At 46.3% G+C, this 15251-nt stretch overlaps 1 protein-coding gene across 3 annotated transcripts in view; it reads left to right on the top strand.

Annotated features, from left to right (window-relative positions):
• The first annotated feature begins 7484 nt into the window (after window positions 1-7484).
• The window catches only part of LOC144499889 (uncharacterized), an 89972-nt gene continuing 82205 nt past the window's right edge, over window positions 7485-15251 (top strand). Inside the window, exon 1 of one of the 3 annotated variants that reach the window (XM_078222523.1) lies at window positions 7485-7681. In XM_078222523.1, coding sequence (XP_078078649.1) covers window positions 7621-7681 — 61 coding nt within the window. In that variant the 5' untranslated portion in view covers window positions 7485-7620. The remainder of the gene's footprint in view (window positions 7682-15251) is intronic. The other 2 variants (XM_078222525.1, XM_078222526.1) reach the window with 2 other exon arrangements.

Here is a 15251-nt window from a genome sequence, read left to right as displayed (position 1 = left end):
TACAAAATTATGAGTGGCATAGACAGGATGGATAGTCAGAAACTTTTTCCAGGGCGGGAGTGTCAATTACAAGAGGGCACAGGTTCAAGGTGAGAGGGGGAAACTTTAAGGGAGATGTGCGGGGTAGGTTTTTCACACAGAGAGTGGTGGATGCCTGGAACGCTTTGCCAGAGGAGGTGGTGGAAGCAGGCACGTTAACAACATTTAAGAGGCATCTGGATGGGTACATGAATAGGGAGTAAATAGAGGGATATGGACTGATTAAGGGCAGAAGGTTTTTTTTTAGTTTAGTTATGGCATCATGATCGGCGCAGGCTTGGAGGGCCGAAGGGCCTCTTCCTGTGCTGTACTTTTCTTTGTTCTTTGTTGTCCATCCACCCAATCGCAAAGCGCTAACCTATTTGTACCAAACAATCGATTTCTGAGTCCGGTGGCCAATCTGAGCGTACCATTTTTGGTGAACCTTTTGAACAGACCAATCAGGGCCAGAGTGAGTGTAACGTTTTACTGATGACTGTGTCTGTCTCCATGTGATTTGATAGTGGGTGATAGCACAGGAAAAGATTTAATGTTTATTTATTCGAATCCAATTAGGCTTACATTCACACTGCAATGGAGTTACAATGCGGTATGTCCAAGATGGAAGGGAGAAATCTTCATCTTCACTGCTGGACAGTAACCTGGTGGACCAGACTGCCTGCTCACTGCAGAACTGGCACTATGCTTGTCTATTGAGTTCAAATAGATAATAATCAGATAAGTTCAGCAATGGCCTGATTCTCTGTCACCCCAGCAGTGTTAATGAAAATTAACACAATGGATTACAGTCCCATACACTTGATGCTTCATTGTTCAATATGCAGCAAATGTCTCGGGGGGCTAAGTGTGTCCTTTTCCGTCACATTTAAATGACAAATAATTTTACAGTGTGTTTATATGTAAAGTATTTTATTATTTTTATTACTGTCACAAGTAGGCTTACATTACACATGCCGTTGAACTGTACGGTGGGTGGGTGGCACGGCGGCACAGTGGTTAGCACTGCTGCATCACAGTGCCAGGGACCTGGGTTCGATTCCCAGCTTGGGTCACTGTCTGTGTGCGGAGTCTGCACGTTCTCCCCGTGTCTGCGTGGGTTTCCTCTGGGTGCTCTGGTTTCCTCCCACAGTCTCCAAGACGTGCTGGTTAGGTGCATTGACCCGAACAGGCGCCGGAGTGTGGCGATTAGGGGAATTTCACAGTAACTTCATTGCAGTGTTAATGTAAGCCTCACTTGTGACTAATAATAAATAAACTTTTAAAAAATTAACACCGCAATGAAGTTACTGTGAAAATCCCCTAGTCGCCACACTCCGGCGCCTGTTCGGGTACCCTGAGGGAGAATTTAGCATTGTCAATGCACCTAACCAGCACGTCTTTCCGACTGTGGGAGGAAACCTACGCAGACACGGGGAGAACATACAAACTCCACACATACACAGTGACCCAAGCCGGGAATCAAACCCAGGTCTCTGGCGCTGTGAGGCAGCAGTGCTAACCACTGTGCCACCGTGCCGCCCCGTGTTGTCATCAGTGATTGGTACAATGGAAATTATTTACTTCCCCAGTTTAGCAAGAACAACAGGGAAAGGGTTAACATGAAAATGATCCTGAAAAGGCTGGACAAGAGTGGGATCAGGGTCAAACATTCCTGAGTTTAGCCATGAAGAATAATTTTCCATTTCATTGAATTTGCAAATTATTGAGTCGCCAGAAACAGTGAAGAAGGAAATATGGAGGAGGCTTTCACATCAGGTCCATCCCCTGTATAGAGATACCAGGATTTTCTTAGCATCTTCAACAATGTATCATTGGGCCATAGGGTTCAGAGGCCTAGTGCAAAAATGACTCCTCTTAGTGAAAGATATTCGTACATTAACAGATAGAATCATTGTGAGGAGATTGTGGACACCCCAATATTCGTGTTGCCCAGGATCCGTAGAATTCACAATCTGGCTCAAAATGGAGCAATGGCTGGCGATAGTGCAGGACCAGAAAAGTTTGGAATTGAGTGGTGCGCTTTTTTCATTCATTCATGGGAGGTGAATATCAGCAGCGAGGCCGGACACAGTTCTCATCCCTCAGTGCGCTGAGGAAGCAATGGTGGGCCACCTTTTCATACATGGCTTGCAGGGTGATTTTAGAAGGCAGTTAAATGTCATAGAAACTAGAGGCAGGAGTTAGCTATTCGGCTCTACGAGCCTGCTCCACCATTCATCTTGATGATGGCTGATCATCGAATTCAATATCCTGATCCCCCTCTTCCCCCCGTATCCCTTGATCCCTTTAGCCTAAGAGCTATATCTAATTTCTTCTTGAAATCAGACAATGTTTTGGCCTCAACTACATTCTGTGGCAGTGAATTCCACACATTCACCACCCTCTGGGTGAAGAAATTTCTCCTCACCTCAGTTCTAAAAGGTTTACCCCTTATCCTCAAACTATGACCTCTAGTTCTGGACTCCCCCACCATTGGGAACATTCTAAGTATCAACCACATTGCTTTGGCTCTGAAGTCAAAAATAGGCCAGAACAGACAAGGGTGGCAGATTTCCTTTCCCAATGGGGTTTTAATGACAATTTGTGGTCACCATCACTGATACTGGTATTTTTAGAATTAATTGAGGTTTATTTAATTACTACACTTCACTCATTACTCCAATTCAGGGTTGCAGGAAGTTGGAGCCTATACCAACAGACATTGGGCATTAGGTGGGGTACACCCAGGGCAGATGCCAGTCCATCACAGGGCACACACTCACACACCGACAAACTGAGGGGCAATTTACCGTGGCCACTAACCACTGTGCCACCCTACTTATTCACCAGAATTTGTATTTCCCAAGTGTCATGGCAGGGTTTGAACTCATGGGTGGGGTTTTCCAGTCCTGACACCATCTCGAATGGAACGGGAAAATTTGGAGAATGGATCATGGTGGATTCCACCTGAGATCCCAGAGAAGAGAGAATGTGTACTCTTCAAATGACCTTCCTCTAGCACTGTAACCACCTGCAGGTTTAAGATCAACATAGACCCATTTGTTTCACTAGCGGCATGAGTGGTTAACACTGCTCCCTCACAGTGTCAGGGACCTGGGTTCGATTCCGGCCTTGGGTAACTGTGGAGTTTGCATGTTCTCCTCGTGTCTGTGTGGGTTTCCTCCGGGTGCTCCAGTTTTCTCCCACAGTCCAAAGGTGTGCGGGTTAGGTGGATTGGTCATGCTAAATTTCCCCTTGGTGTTCCAAGATGTGTAGGTTAGGGGAATTAGTGGGGTAAATGTGTGGGGTTACGGGGATAGAGCAGGGGAGAGGGCCTGGGTATGATACTCTCTGTCAGATAGTCGGTGCAGACTCTATGGGCCAAATGGCCTCTTCTGCACTGAAGGGTTTCTATCCTATGATTCGAACTTAATCACGATGACCTACACTGTAGTGGTTAACCCTGTATTAAACATCAGCTGGTGTGGCTAAGGAGCCCCACTCTGGAATGTCAGTCTCTTCCTCATTTGTTCCAGAAGGAGACAGGAGGTTGAGAAGGTGCAGGATTCATTGGCCTCTGCTTTCTCTGGGTCCTCCCCTCAGCCAGCAGACCTTTCCTTTTCTGCTCACCTCTCCTTGTGCCCCTGCAAACAGTCAGCATACTGAATTCACGGCCGGCGATGATTATCTCTCAGTTGTCCACGCCAATGTTTGCCATAGAACCGTAGAACCCCGACAGTGCAGGAGGAGGCCATTCAGCCCATCGAGTCTGCACCGACTCTCTGAAGAGCATCTTACCTACCCACAGAATCACCACCCCCCCCTCCCCCACCCCCCTGCTGCCCTATCCCCGTATCCCTGCACACTTCCCATGGTAAATCAACTAACCTGCACATCTTTGCACTGTGGGAGGAATGGCCTACTTTTGCTCCTATTTTTTTATAATCTTATGGTTGGATCTTTTTCTTCTAGATGCTGCTTGACAGCAAGTTATTCATAGTTCGGAAAGTGAGGTTTTTTTTCTGTTGAAGCATGACAACAGTAACAAAGCAGATAAAATAATGACTATCACATTGCTGAAAGAGCAAATTATAAATCGGAAGAAGCCAGAATCAAATTATTATTCAGCTGGCTGCCCTCTGTGTGCACTCTCCACTAATTTGAGGTCATTTAAAATGTTGCTGCCCATGTCTTAGCATGAGATCTGTATGGAGTAAAGAAACTATTGCTTAAATACTGCAACTATGCAACACTGATCACCACTTAATCGAGGGTGCTTTGCCATCGCAAGAGAAAGATTTGGAGCAGTACTACATTCATACCCAGGTTCGATTCCTGGCTTGGGTCTGCACTTTCTCCCCATGTCTGCATGGGTTTACATAAAAACATAAGAATTAGGAGCAGGAGTAGGCCATTTGGCCCCTCGAGCCTGCTCCGCCATTCAATAAGATCATGGCTGATCTTTTTGTGGACTCAGTTCCACTTACCCGCCCACTCACCATACCCTTAATTCCTTTACTGCTCAAAGATCTATCTATCTTTGCCTTAAAAACATTCAACGAGGTAGCCTCAGCTGCTTCACTGAGCAGGGAATTCCACAGATTCACAACCCTTTGGGTAAAGAAGTTCCTCCTCAATTCAGTCCTAAATCTGCTCCCCCTTATTTTGAGGTTATGCCCCCTAGTTCTAGAATCATAGAAACCCTACAGTGCAGAAGGAGGCCATTCGGCCCATCGAGTCTGCACCGACCACAATCCCACCCAGGCCCTACCCCCACATATTTACCTGCTAATCGCTCTAACCTACGCATCTCAGAACTCTAAGGGGCAATTTTTAACCTGGCCAATCAACCTAACCCGCACATCTTTGGACTGTGGGAGGAAACCGGAGCACCCGAAGGAAACCCACGCAGACACGAGGAGAATGTGCAAACTCCACACAGACAGTGACCCGAGCCGGGAATCGAACCCAGGACCCTGGAGCTGTGAAGCAGCAGTGCTAACCACTGTGCTACCGTGCCACCCTAAACATTCTAGTTTCACCTGTCAGCAGTGCTCCGGTTTCCTCCCACAGTCCGAAAGATGTGCTGGTTAGGTGTATTCGCCATGCTAAATTCTCCCTCAGTGTACCCGAACAGGCACCAGAGTGTGGCGACTAGGGGATTTTCACAATAACTTCATTGCAGTGTTAATGTAAGCTGACTTGTGACACTAATAAATAAATTTAAACTTTAAATACTGCCTGAATCCAGAGTTGGGGTCCGGTCTGATACCTGAAAGAAATTGATGGATGGCGTTGTTTCAAACTCAGTTCAAGGTTCTTATTGGATTAATGCATGCAGTTTAGCATTGATGTCAGGGCAAAAGCAAAACCACTTACCACAAACTACTAAGTATGAATTCAAATGAAAAAGCATAAAAACCCACAGATATTTTTAAAACAGCTTCAAAAAGCCATAAAGTTTAAAAATTTAACAGAATGTTTGTGAGCATTGGAGCATTGGATACAAAATAAGACCCACTCGGAAAAGTATAACCAAGGACCCCACGCACCCTGGACATTCTCTCTTCCACCTTCTTCTGTCGGGAAAAAGATACAAAAGCTTGAGGTCACATACCAACCGACTCAAAAACAGCTTCTTCCCTGCTGCTGTCAGGCTTTTGAATGGACCTACCTCACGCTAAGTTGATCTTTCTCTGCACCCTAGCTATGACTGTAACATTACATTCTGCACTCCTTTCCCTCTCTATGAACAGTATGCTTGTCTGTATAGCATGCAAGAAACAATACTTTTCACTGTATGTTAATACATGTGACAATAATAAATCAAATCAAATTAAATAAAGTAAAGTTTATTTATTAGTCACAAGTAAGGCTAACATTAACACTACAATGAAGTTACAGTGAAATTCCCCTCAAATCAAATCAAAAATCACTCATTATTAATTCCAAATAAGTTTTAACACTAGTAATAATTTCTAAATTTTTATCCCAAGGGTCAGAAAAGGAGCAAAAAAATAAGTCTGTAGCCTAATGGTTAATTGAAAAAAAACATTTCTCAGAACTTTTGGCTAAGATCAAAGAACAAAGAACAAAGAACAGTACAGCACAGGAAACAGGCCCTTCGGCCCTCCAAGCCTGTGCCGCTCCTTGGTCCAACTAGACCAATCGTTTGTATCCCTCCATTCCCAGGCTGCTCATGTGACTATCCAGGTAAGTCTTAAACGATGTCAGCGTGCCTGCCTCCACCACCCTACTTGGCAGCGCATTCCAGGCCCCCACCACCCTTTGTGTAAAAAACATCCCTCTAATATCTGAGTTATACTTCGCCCCTCTCACCTTGAGCCCGTGACCCCTCGTGAACGTCACTTCTGATCTGGGAAAAAGCTTTCCACCGTTCACCCTATCTCTCCCCTTCATAATCTTGTACACCTCTATTATATCTCCCCTCATTCTCCGTCTTTCCAGGGAGAACAACCCCAGTTTCCCCAATCTCTCCTCATAGCTAAGACCCTCCAGACCAGGCAACATCCTGGTAAACCTTCTCTGCACTCTCTCTAACGCCTCCACGTCCTTCTGGTAGTGCGGCGACCAGAACTGGACGCAGTACTCCAAATGTGGAGTAGTGTGGTTATGCGGATGCTGCACTTGGTAGTGGCCATTGGGTTGCATTTAAGCTTCATATGTTCCATATGAAGCAATTTTTAAAAGCGGTATCTCGGCCTTTTGGCTAAGATGCAAATGAGATCAAGCCTGGGGGGGGGGGGGGGCGGAGACGTCTGCCTACTCCAATCAGCTTGGCTCATGTAGATCAGGCCCAAGACAGGGTAAAGGATTGCATGCCCTGTCTTGTCAGCTTGGATCGGAAATGTCTCAACTTGTTGAGACTCCGAATTGGACTTGATTTGATTGAATTGGAAAAGTATTTTAAAAATGGGTGGCACAGTGGTTAGCACTACTGCTTGCAGCGCAAGGGACCTGGGTTCAATTCCTGGCTTGGGTCATTGTCTGTGTGGAGTTTGCACATTCTCCCTGTGTGTGTGTGTGGTTTTCCTCCAATGCTCTGGTTTCCTCCCACAGTCTAAAATGTGTTGACCCCAACAGGTGCTGGAGTGCGGGGAATTTCACAGTAACTTCATTGCAGTGTTAAGGTAAGCCTTACTTGCGACCTATAAATAAACTTTACTTTAAATCCGTTTGATTTGTACAATGATCAGATGTTCAGCAATCCCAGTTTGTTCATGCCCTCTCCTGCCAGCTCCACCGCACCGCGGGGTGCGGTCTTGGCCGCGGATTCAGCAATGAGACCGAACCAGGATATTCCTGTTTCACTATTCATCTGTCAAAACTCTAAACTGGGCGTCGCCTCGGCAAACTTTAAAGTTGAAGCAGGGATTGGTGAAGGAGGGGGGTTTTACAATTGGAGGAGGGAGCTGTCAGTCAGCTGGATTGACAGGAATCTGGCTGTGTCAATAGGGTGGGGAAATAGACTTGCTGAAATTAACTACCCACTGCCTCGCCAGCCGCCTGGCTAAAAGTTAATGAAAGGAAGCTCTGTTTTAAGTTTGGCCAGGAGCACTTTTTTATTTTTGTTGTTGCAAAATGTTGCTTTTGAGAAGCTTGGTCTTTGTCTGCCTGACATTTGTCTTGGTGCGAGCGGACGGTAAGGAACTTCTAATCTCCCCACCGTCTCATGCATGTTGCTTTTTAAAGTTGTTTGCACAGTCTTTTCTCACGATTTCAGTGCCGGGGAAAAGAAAGTTTCACCTCTTTTATGACTTCCCCAGAACTTTTAAGATGTCAAAAAGGAAAATCTGTTCAAAATAAAGAGAGAGGGAGCGAGGGTTCCGGAATCGGACAGTTGTCAACAACTGTAAAGTTAATGTCTCCAGCTTTGGACAGACTGTCTCTGTTAATTGGCTCTTTCTGCCAGAACCGTCGCGACGGGCCGAATGGCCTCCTTCTCTACAGCAAGCTTCTAAGGTGCTGTAGGGCGCTTAATGCACCACCGAAACCAATTCAGATTGAATCCAATTCATGGTCCCCACAAGAGAGACAAACAAGATCCAAGCTGACAAGAATTGCACCTGATCTGGGCTTGATCCATAGAATCCGTACAGTGCAGAAGGAGGCCATTCGGCCCATTGAGTCTGCATTGACTCTCTGACAGGGCATCTTACCCCACATATTTACTCCGCTAATCCCCCTATACTACATATCTTGGGACCTTAAGGAGCAATTGAGCAAATCTACCTCACCTTTGGAGTGTGGGAGGAAATCGGAGCACCTGGAGGAAACCCACGCAGACATGGGGAGACACTAGATCTTAGCCAAAAGGTGGAGAAGGAAGCGTGTTAATGTTTCAGGTCATAGAACCCTATAGTGCAAAAAAAGGCCCATCGAGTCGGCACCGACCACAATCTCACCCAGGCTGTATGCCCATAACCCCATGTATTTACCCTCGCTAGGGTAACAATTTAGCAAGGCCAATCCACCTAACCCGCACACCTTTTTAAAAAGTTTAAGGTTTACTTATTTGTCGCAAGTAGGCTTACATTGCGATGAAATCACTGTGAAAATTCCCATCTTTGGACTTTGGGAGGAACACAGTAAGAAGTCTCACAACACCAGGTTAAAGTCCAACAGGTTTATTTGGTAGCAAATACCATAAGCTTTTGGAGCACAGCTCCTTCGTCAGATGGAGTGGATATCTGTTCTCCAACAGTGCACAGACACAGAAATCAAGTTACAGAATACTAATTAGAATGCAAATCTCTACAGCCAGCCAGGTCTTAAAGGTACAGATAATGTGGGTGGAGGGAGCATTCAACACAGGTTAAAGAGATGTGTATTGTCTCCAGACAGAACAGCTAGTGAGATTCTGCAAGGTCAGGGGGAAAGCAGTGGGGGTTACTGATAATGTGACATAAATCCTATAGTGCAAAAAAAGGCCCATCGAGTCGGCACCGACCACAATCTCACCCAGGCCGTATGCCCATAACCCCATGTATTTACCCTCGCTAGGGTAACAATTTAGCAAGGCCAATCCACCTAACCCAAGGATTTATGTCACATTATCAGTAACCCCCACAGCTTTCCCCCTGATCTTGCAGAATCTCACTAGCTGTTCTGTCTGGAGACAATACACATCTCTTTAACCTGTGTTGAATGCTCCCTCCACCCACATTATCTGTACCTTTAAGACCTGGCTGGCTGTAGAGATTTGCATTCTAATTAGTATTCTATAACTTGATGTCTGTGTCTGTGCACTGTTGGAGAACAGATATCCACTCCATCTGACGAAGGAGCTGTGCTCCGAAAGCTTATGGTATTTGCTACCAAATAAACCTGTTGGACTTTAACCTGGTGTTGTGAGACTTCTTACTGTGCTTACCCCAGTCCAACGCCGGCATCTCCACATCTTTGGGAGGAAACCAGAGCACCCGGAGGAAACCTACACGTAGAGGACGTGCAGACTCTGTACAGGGAGTGACCCAAGCCAGGAATTGAATCTGAGTCCCTGACACTGTGAGGCAGCAGTGCTAACCACTGTGCCACCCCAGGTCAATCATCTTTTGCCAACAATGGCAGCAGTTAAAGATTGACTGGTTTAAGTAGGCAGGGGAAGGTGGGGAGGGGAACAAAGAACAAGAGGGAAGATCTCTGATAGGCTGGAAGGCAGGAGAGGTTACATGGTAAAAGGTATTGTGGTGGTAAATATAGAAAGGGCTTTTAAAAAAAACTCCAGAGAGAAAAGGAGTTAATGTTTTGATTCCAATATAACTTCTTCAGAACTGGATTAAAAATAGAAGGTGCCTGAAAAACACTCAACAGAGGGAAGAAGGAAAGGAGAGAGTGCAGAATATTGTGTTACAGTCGTAGCTAGGGAGCAAACAAAGATCAACTTAATATGAGGTAGCTCCGTTCAAAAGTCTGATGGTATCAGGGAAGAAGTTGTTCTTGAGTCGGTTGGTACGTGTTCTCAGACTTTTGTATCTTTTTCCTGACGGAAGAAGGTGGAAGAGAGTATGTCCGGGGTGCATGGGGTCCTTGATTATGCTAGTTGCTTTTCCAAGGCAGCGGGAAGTGTATACGGAGTCAATGGATGGGAGGCTGGTTTGTGTGATGGAAAGGGCTATGTTCACATCCTTTGTTGTTTCTTGCGGTCTTGGTCAGAGCAGGAGCCATACCAAGCTGTGATACATCCGGAAAGGATGATTTCTGTAGTGCATCTGTAAAAATTGGTGAGTTGTAGCGGACATGCTGAATTCCCTTAGCCTCCTGAGAAAGTAGAGACGTTGGTGGGCTTTCCTAACTATAGCGTCAGCGTGGAGGGACCAGGACAGATTGTTGGTGATCTGAACACTGAGAAACTTGAAGCTCTCGACCATTTCCACTTCATCACTGTTGATGTAGACAGGGGCAAGTACTCCACTACGTTTCCTGAAGTTGATGACTATCTCCTTGTTTTACCGACATTTATTTCAGCCCCCCAACATCTGCAGTATTTTATTTTCATTAAAGGGATGGTGATGTAAGGGGGAAAAAAGGAACCAAAGTTGGGGAAGAGTGAGTGGGAAAAAGCAGAACGTTCCGCTGTCTGAAGAAATGGGAGCAGTGGTTAGGAGTGGAAATTACTCAACTCGATGTTGGGCCCGGAAGGTTGTAACGCAGTCACTGCTGTTGGAAGGAAGTGAATGACGGAGGGTTGATGGGTTGTGGAGTTGGAGGAGATTGTTTAAACTGTAATATCTGTTAAGGCCATGGGTAGGTTTGAAAGCATGGATGAGAAGTGTGAGAAAGGGTTCGGCTGAATCAAACTGCCAGTGGACCTCGAGAAGGGGGCAGATCAATCTGGACACGAGCAGACATAGCGACATTAAAAAGGATTTTTTGGTCATTTTCTTTGAACATTTTCCTTTACCAGTGGGGTTGGGGGGGGGAGGGGGGGAAGGCTGGTTAGTTGACAGTCAGACATAATCCAATTATTTTCTTTATTCTTTCATGGGATGTGGGCATCTCTGGCAAGAGCAGCATTTGTTGCCCATCCCTAATTTTCCCTTGAACTGAGTGGCTTGCTAGGCCTTCCCCGAGGGCATTTAAGAGTCAACTACACAGCAGTGTACACAGGACGGCAGATTTCTTTCCCTAAAGTTCATTAGTGAACCAGATGGGCTTTTATGACAATCGACAATGGTTTCATGGTCATCACTAGAATTTTAATTTCAGATTTTTATTGAATTCAAATTTCGACATCTGCCGTGGTGGGATTCGAACCCAGGTCCACAATTACCGTGGGTCTCTGGATTACTAAGTCCAGTGAGCCTAATCATAGATTCCCCACAGTGCAGAAGTGGGTCATTCGGCCCATCGAGCCTGCACCGACAACAATCCCACCCAGGCCCTATCCCCGCAATCGCACGCATTTACTCTGCTAACTGACACTTAGGGGCAATTTAGCATGGCCAATCCACCGAACCTGCATAACTTTGGATTGTGGGAGGAAACCGGAGCACCCGGAGGAAACCCACGCAGACATGGAGCGAACGTGTATCTCCACACAGACAGTCACCCGAGGCTGTAATTGAACCCGGGTCCTTGGCGCTGTGAGGCAGCAATGCTGACCACTGTGCCATCATGTCACCCATTCCACCATCATCTTCCCGGTGAGACAGGATTGGGTAATGAGTCTTTTTGCTGTCCAATTGGCGTCGGAAGTCAGTGCATCACAAGGATGGGATGCGTTGGCCGACTCATGGCTGAATGTGTTGGGGCAAGATGTGTAATGAAATCTCCAGGAATAAATGTAATCGCAGTTGGCAACCCTAAATGAGGGTGAGGGCACAGAGTGAATTGTTTTGGAACAGGGAGCGTGTTTGAGGTCAAATTTTGACATAGTAAAAGAAAAGGTGGCAGGAGGGAGAGATAAAGAACAGTGCCTGTTCTTACTTCAGAAGCCCCCAGAAGGTTTAATGACCAGTGGAAGTGCTTATGAAGTGTAGCTGTTGTTGGAATATAAGCAAGCAAGCATAAATAAGTATTACAATAAGCAATGTTCACAATATCTACTTCTTGAGGCTGGTTTCATTTTCTAAAAGCACCTGGGGCAGGATTTTGGAGATGATTTGGGTTTGGAATCAGAGGGGGGGGGGGGGGGGGGGGGGACTGGTAAGGAACTTCCCAGTGCTGGCCGTTGTGCTGTTGCCTTGCCGCTGTCCTGACTCGCGACCATTTTCTTGGCAGTAGAACCATCCCTGTGGGCTAGAATTGTCCAGTTGACCAGTGGCTACCTTCTTTCACCGCCTCTCCAACCCTCCCCCCACTCGCATGGCATCGGGAGCAGAACAGGAGCTAGGAAGCTGCCTCCTGCCAGCAGACCAGGAAGAGGGCCAGCACTGCAGGACCACTTTCAGGCCATGATTCCTAGCTGGCCAAAGCTGCAGCTGCAGGCCTGCTCTCCCCACCCACTCCCACCACAAGGGTGGCCCCACAGCTGTGGCCATTTGCAGAAAGCTCTGAGAAGGTGCCTCACAACAGATGCAGCAACCATCTCTCTCCCACCCGTGCTAAAGGGCCTCCTATTGGGGCCCCCGCCTTCCAAAGCCTGCTTTCCATCCTTCAATGGGTGGTGAGCATGCTCTCTGTCCACTAATTGGCCTGTAAAGCTGATGTCAGCTGACCATTGTTGACGGAGCCCAACGCCAGGCTTCCAATCCAAGTGGAAAGTCCTGCCCTTGGTTTTGGATAGTATTTTATTTGCTGTTATGAGGGCGGCACCAATTGGTAGCAGTGTCTTTTCATTTTAACTTGTTTCTCAAATACTTGATGTGCATCTTTGTGTCAGGAAGTATCCTTTTTTTTAATTGAACATCTTTTTTTAGATAAAATGCCATCTCTTTTAACCACTGTTGGTTTGGTTCTCTCTCGCTGTTCTGCCAATGTTTGAAACCACAAAAGAAACTCGTGCAAACTTTGAGCTGGAGTCGAGTCTTTTTTTTTCTCATTCTTTTTCTGCCTATGACTCAGTTTGACAGTTCCCCACCCATCTTGCTTTCACCTTTGACCTATTTTTTTTGTGCGGTTCAGGGAGTTCTATGTGGTTAAGTGCTTCAATTGGGGTAATTTCTTTTTTGCAGTGCTGTGGTACACTACTGGACCATCCCAACTGCACTGGCAAATGTAGACTTACCAGCCTACGTAGGGTGGCTTAGTTGGTTGTACTATTGCTCTGCCCCTGAGCTCCCGAAGGTCATGGTCTCAATTTCCCCCTACAGATTTGTTGGCCGTAAGGGTCAAGTGTCAGATCAAGCCCAAGATGGGGTGTAATGTCAGCTTGGATCTTGCTTGTCTCCCTTGTGGGGGACCTTAATTGGATTCAATTGGAATTTGAATTTGGTTTCTGGAGCAAGCAAGGAATGGATTTGTGGTGGATTTGTATTCGTTCAATGCAGGTTTGTCATATCAGCCTGCAGAATCCTTCCAACACTCTGCACCATTTTCCAAGGGGGCAATGTTTGATTTGATTTATTATTGCCACATGTATTGGTATACAGTGAAAAACATTGTTTCTTGGGCGCTATACAGACAAAGCATACCGTTCATAGAGAAGGAAAGGAGAGAGTGCAGAATGTAGTGTTACAGTCACAGCTAGGGTGTAGAGGAAGATCAACTTAATGCGAGGTAGGTCCATTCAAAAGTCTGATGGCAGCAGGGAAGAAGCTGTTCTTGAGTCGGTTGGTACGTGACCTCAGACTTTTGTATCTTTTTCCTGATGGAAGAAGGTGGAAGAGAGAATGTCCGGGGTGCGTGGGGTCCTTAATTATGCTGACTGCTTTTCGGAGGCAGCGGGAAGTGTAGACAGAGTCAATGGATGGGAGGCTGGTTAGTTAGTGAGAGTCATAACGGACATGCCAAATTTCCTTAGTTTTCTGAGGAAGTCGAGACGTTGGTGGGCTTTCTTAACTATAGTGTCGGCATGGGGGGAGCAGACATGTTGTTGGTGATCTGGACACCTAAAAATTTGAAGCTCTCGACCATTTCTACTTCGTCCCCATTGATGTAGACAGGGGCATGTTCTCCACTACGCTTCCTGAAGTTGAAGTTTGAGGGAGAGATTATTGTTGTTGCACCAGTTCACCAGCTTCTCTGTCTCATTCCTGTACTCTGTCTCGTCATTGTTTGTGATCCAACCCACTCTAGTGATGTCGTCAGCAAACTTGGAAACCAAGTTGGAGGGGAATTTGGCCACACAGTCAAAGGTGCATAAGGAGTATAGTCGGGGACTGAGGACACGGCTTTGTGGGACACCAGTGTTGAGGATGATCGTGGAGGAGATGTTGTTGCCTATCCTTACTGATTGCGGTCTGTGGGTTGGGAAGTTCACGATTCATAGAACATAGAACATTACAGCGCAGTACAGGCCCTTCGGCCCTCAATGTTGCGCCGACCAGTGGAACCAATCTAAAGCCCCTCTAATCTACACTATTCCAATATCATCCATATGTTTATCCAATAACCATTTGAATGCTCTTAATGTTGACGAGTCCACTACTGCTGCAGGCAGGGCATTCCACGCCCTTACTACTCTCTCAGTAAAGAACCTACCTCTAACATCTGTCCTATATCTCTCACCCCTCAATTTCAAGCTATGTCCCCTCGTGCTAGCCATCACCATCCGAGGAAAAAGGCTCTCACTATCCACCCTATCTAATCCTCTGATCATCTTGTATGCCTCTATTAAGTCACCTCTTAACCTTCTTCTCTCTAACGAAAACAACCTCAAGCCCCTCAGCCTTTCCTCATACGATTTTCCCACCATACCAGGCAACATCCTGGTAAATCTCCTCTGCACCCTTTCCAACACTTCCACATCTTTCCTATAATGTGGCGACCAGAACTGTACGCAATACTCCAAATGCGGCCGCACCAGAGTTTTGTACAGTTGCAGCATGACCTCCTGGCTCCGAAACTCAATCCCTCTACCAATAATAGCTAACACACCGTACGCCTTCTTAACAACCCTATCAAACTGGGTGCCAACTTTCAGGGATCTATGCACGTGGACACCCAGATCCCTCTGTTCATCCACACTACCAAGTATCTTACCATTAGCCCAGTACTCTGTCTTCAGTCGCAGAGGAACATGGAACAAAGGAACTTGGCAAAAGTCATGGGAAATTGCAAATGGAATGTCGCTGCAGTAGGAGCCAATTATTTGGTGAGACCACACCTGG

Source organism: Mustelus asterias, chromosome 10 (assembly GCF_964213995.1).
Source record: "Mustelus asterias chromosome 10, sMusAst1.hap1.1, whole genome shotgun sequence".
Lineage (NCBI taxonomy): Eukaryota > Metazoa > Chordata > Chondrichthyes > Carcharhiniformes > Triakidae > Mustelus > Mustelus asterias.
Note: the sequence above shows the minus strand (reverse complement) of the source record. Positions and strands in the feature narration are given on the sequence as shown.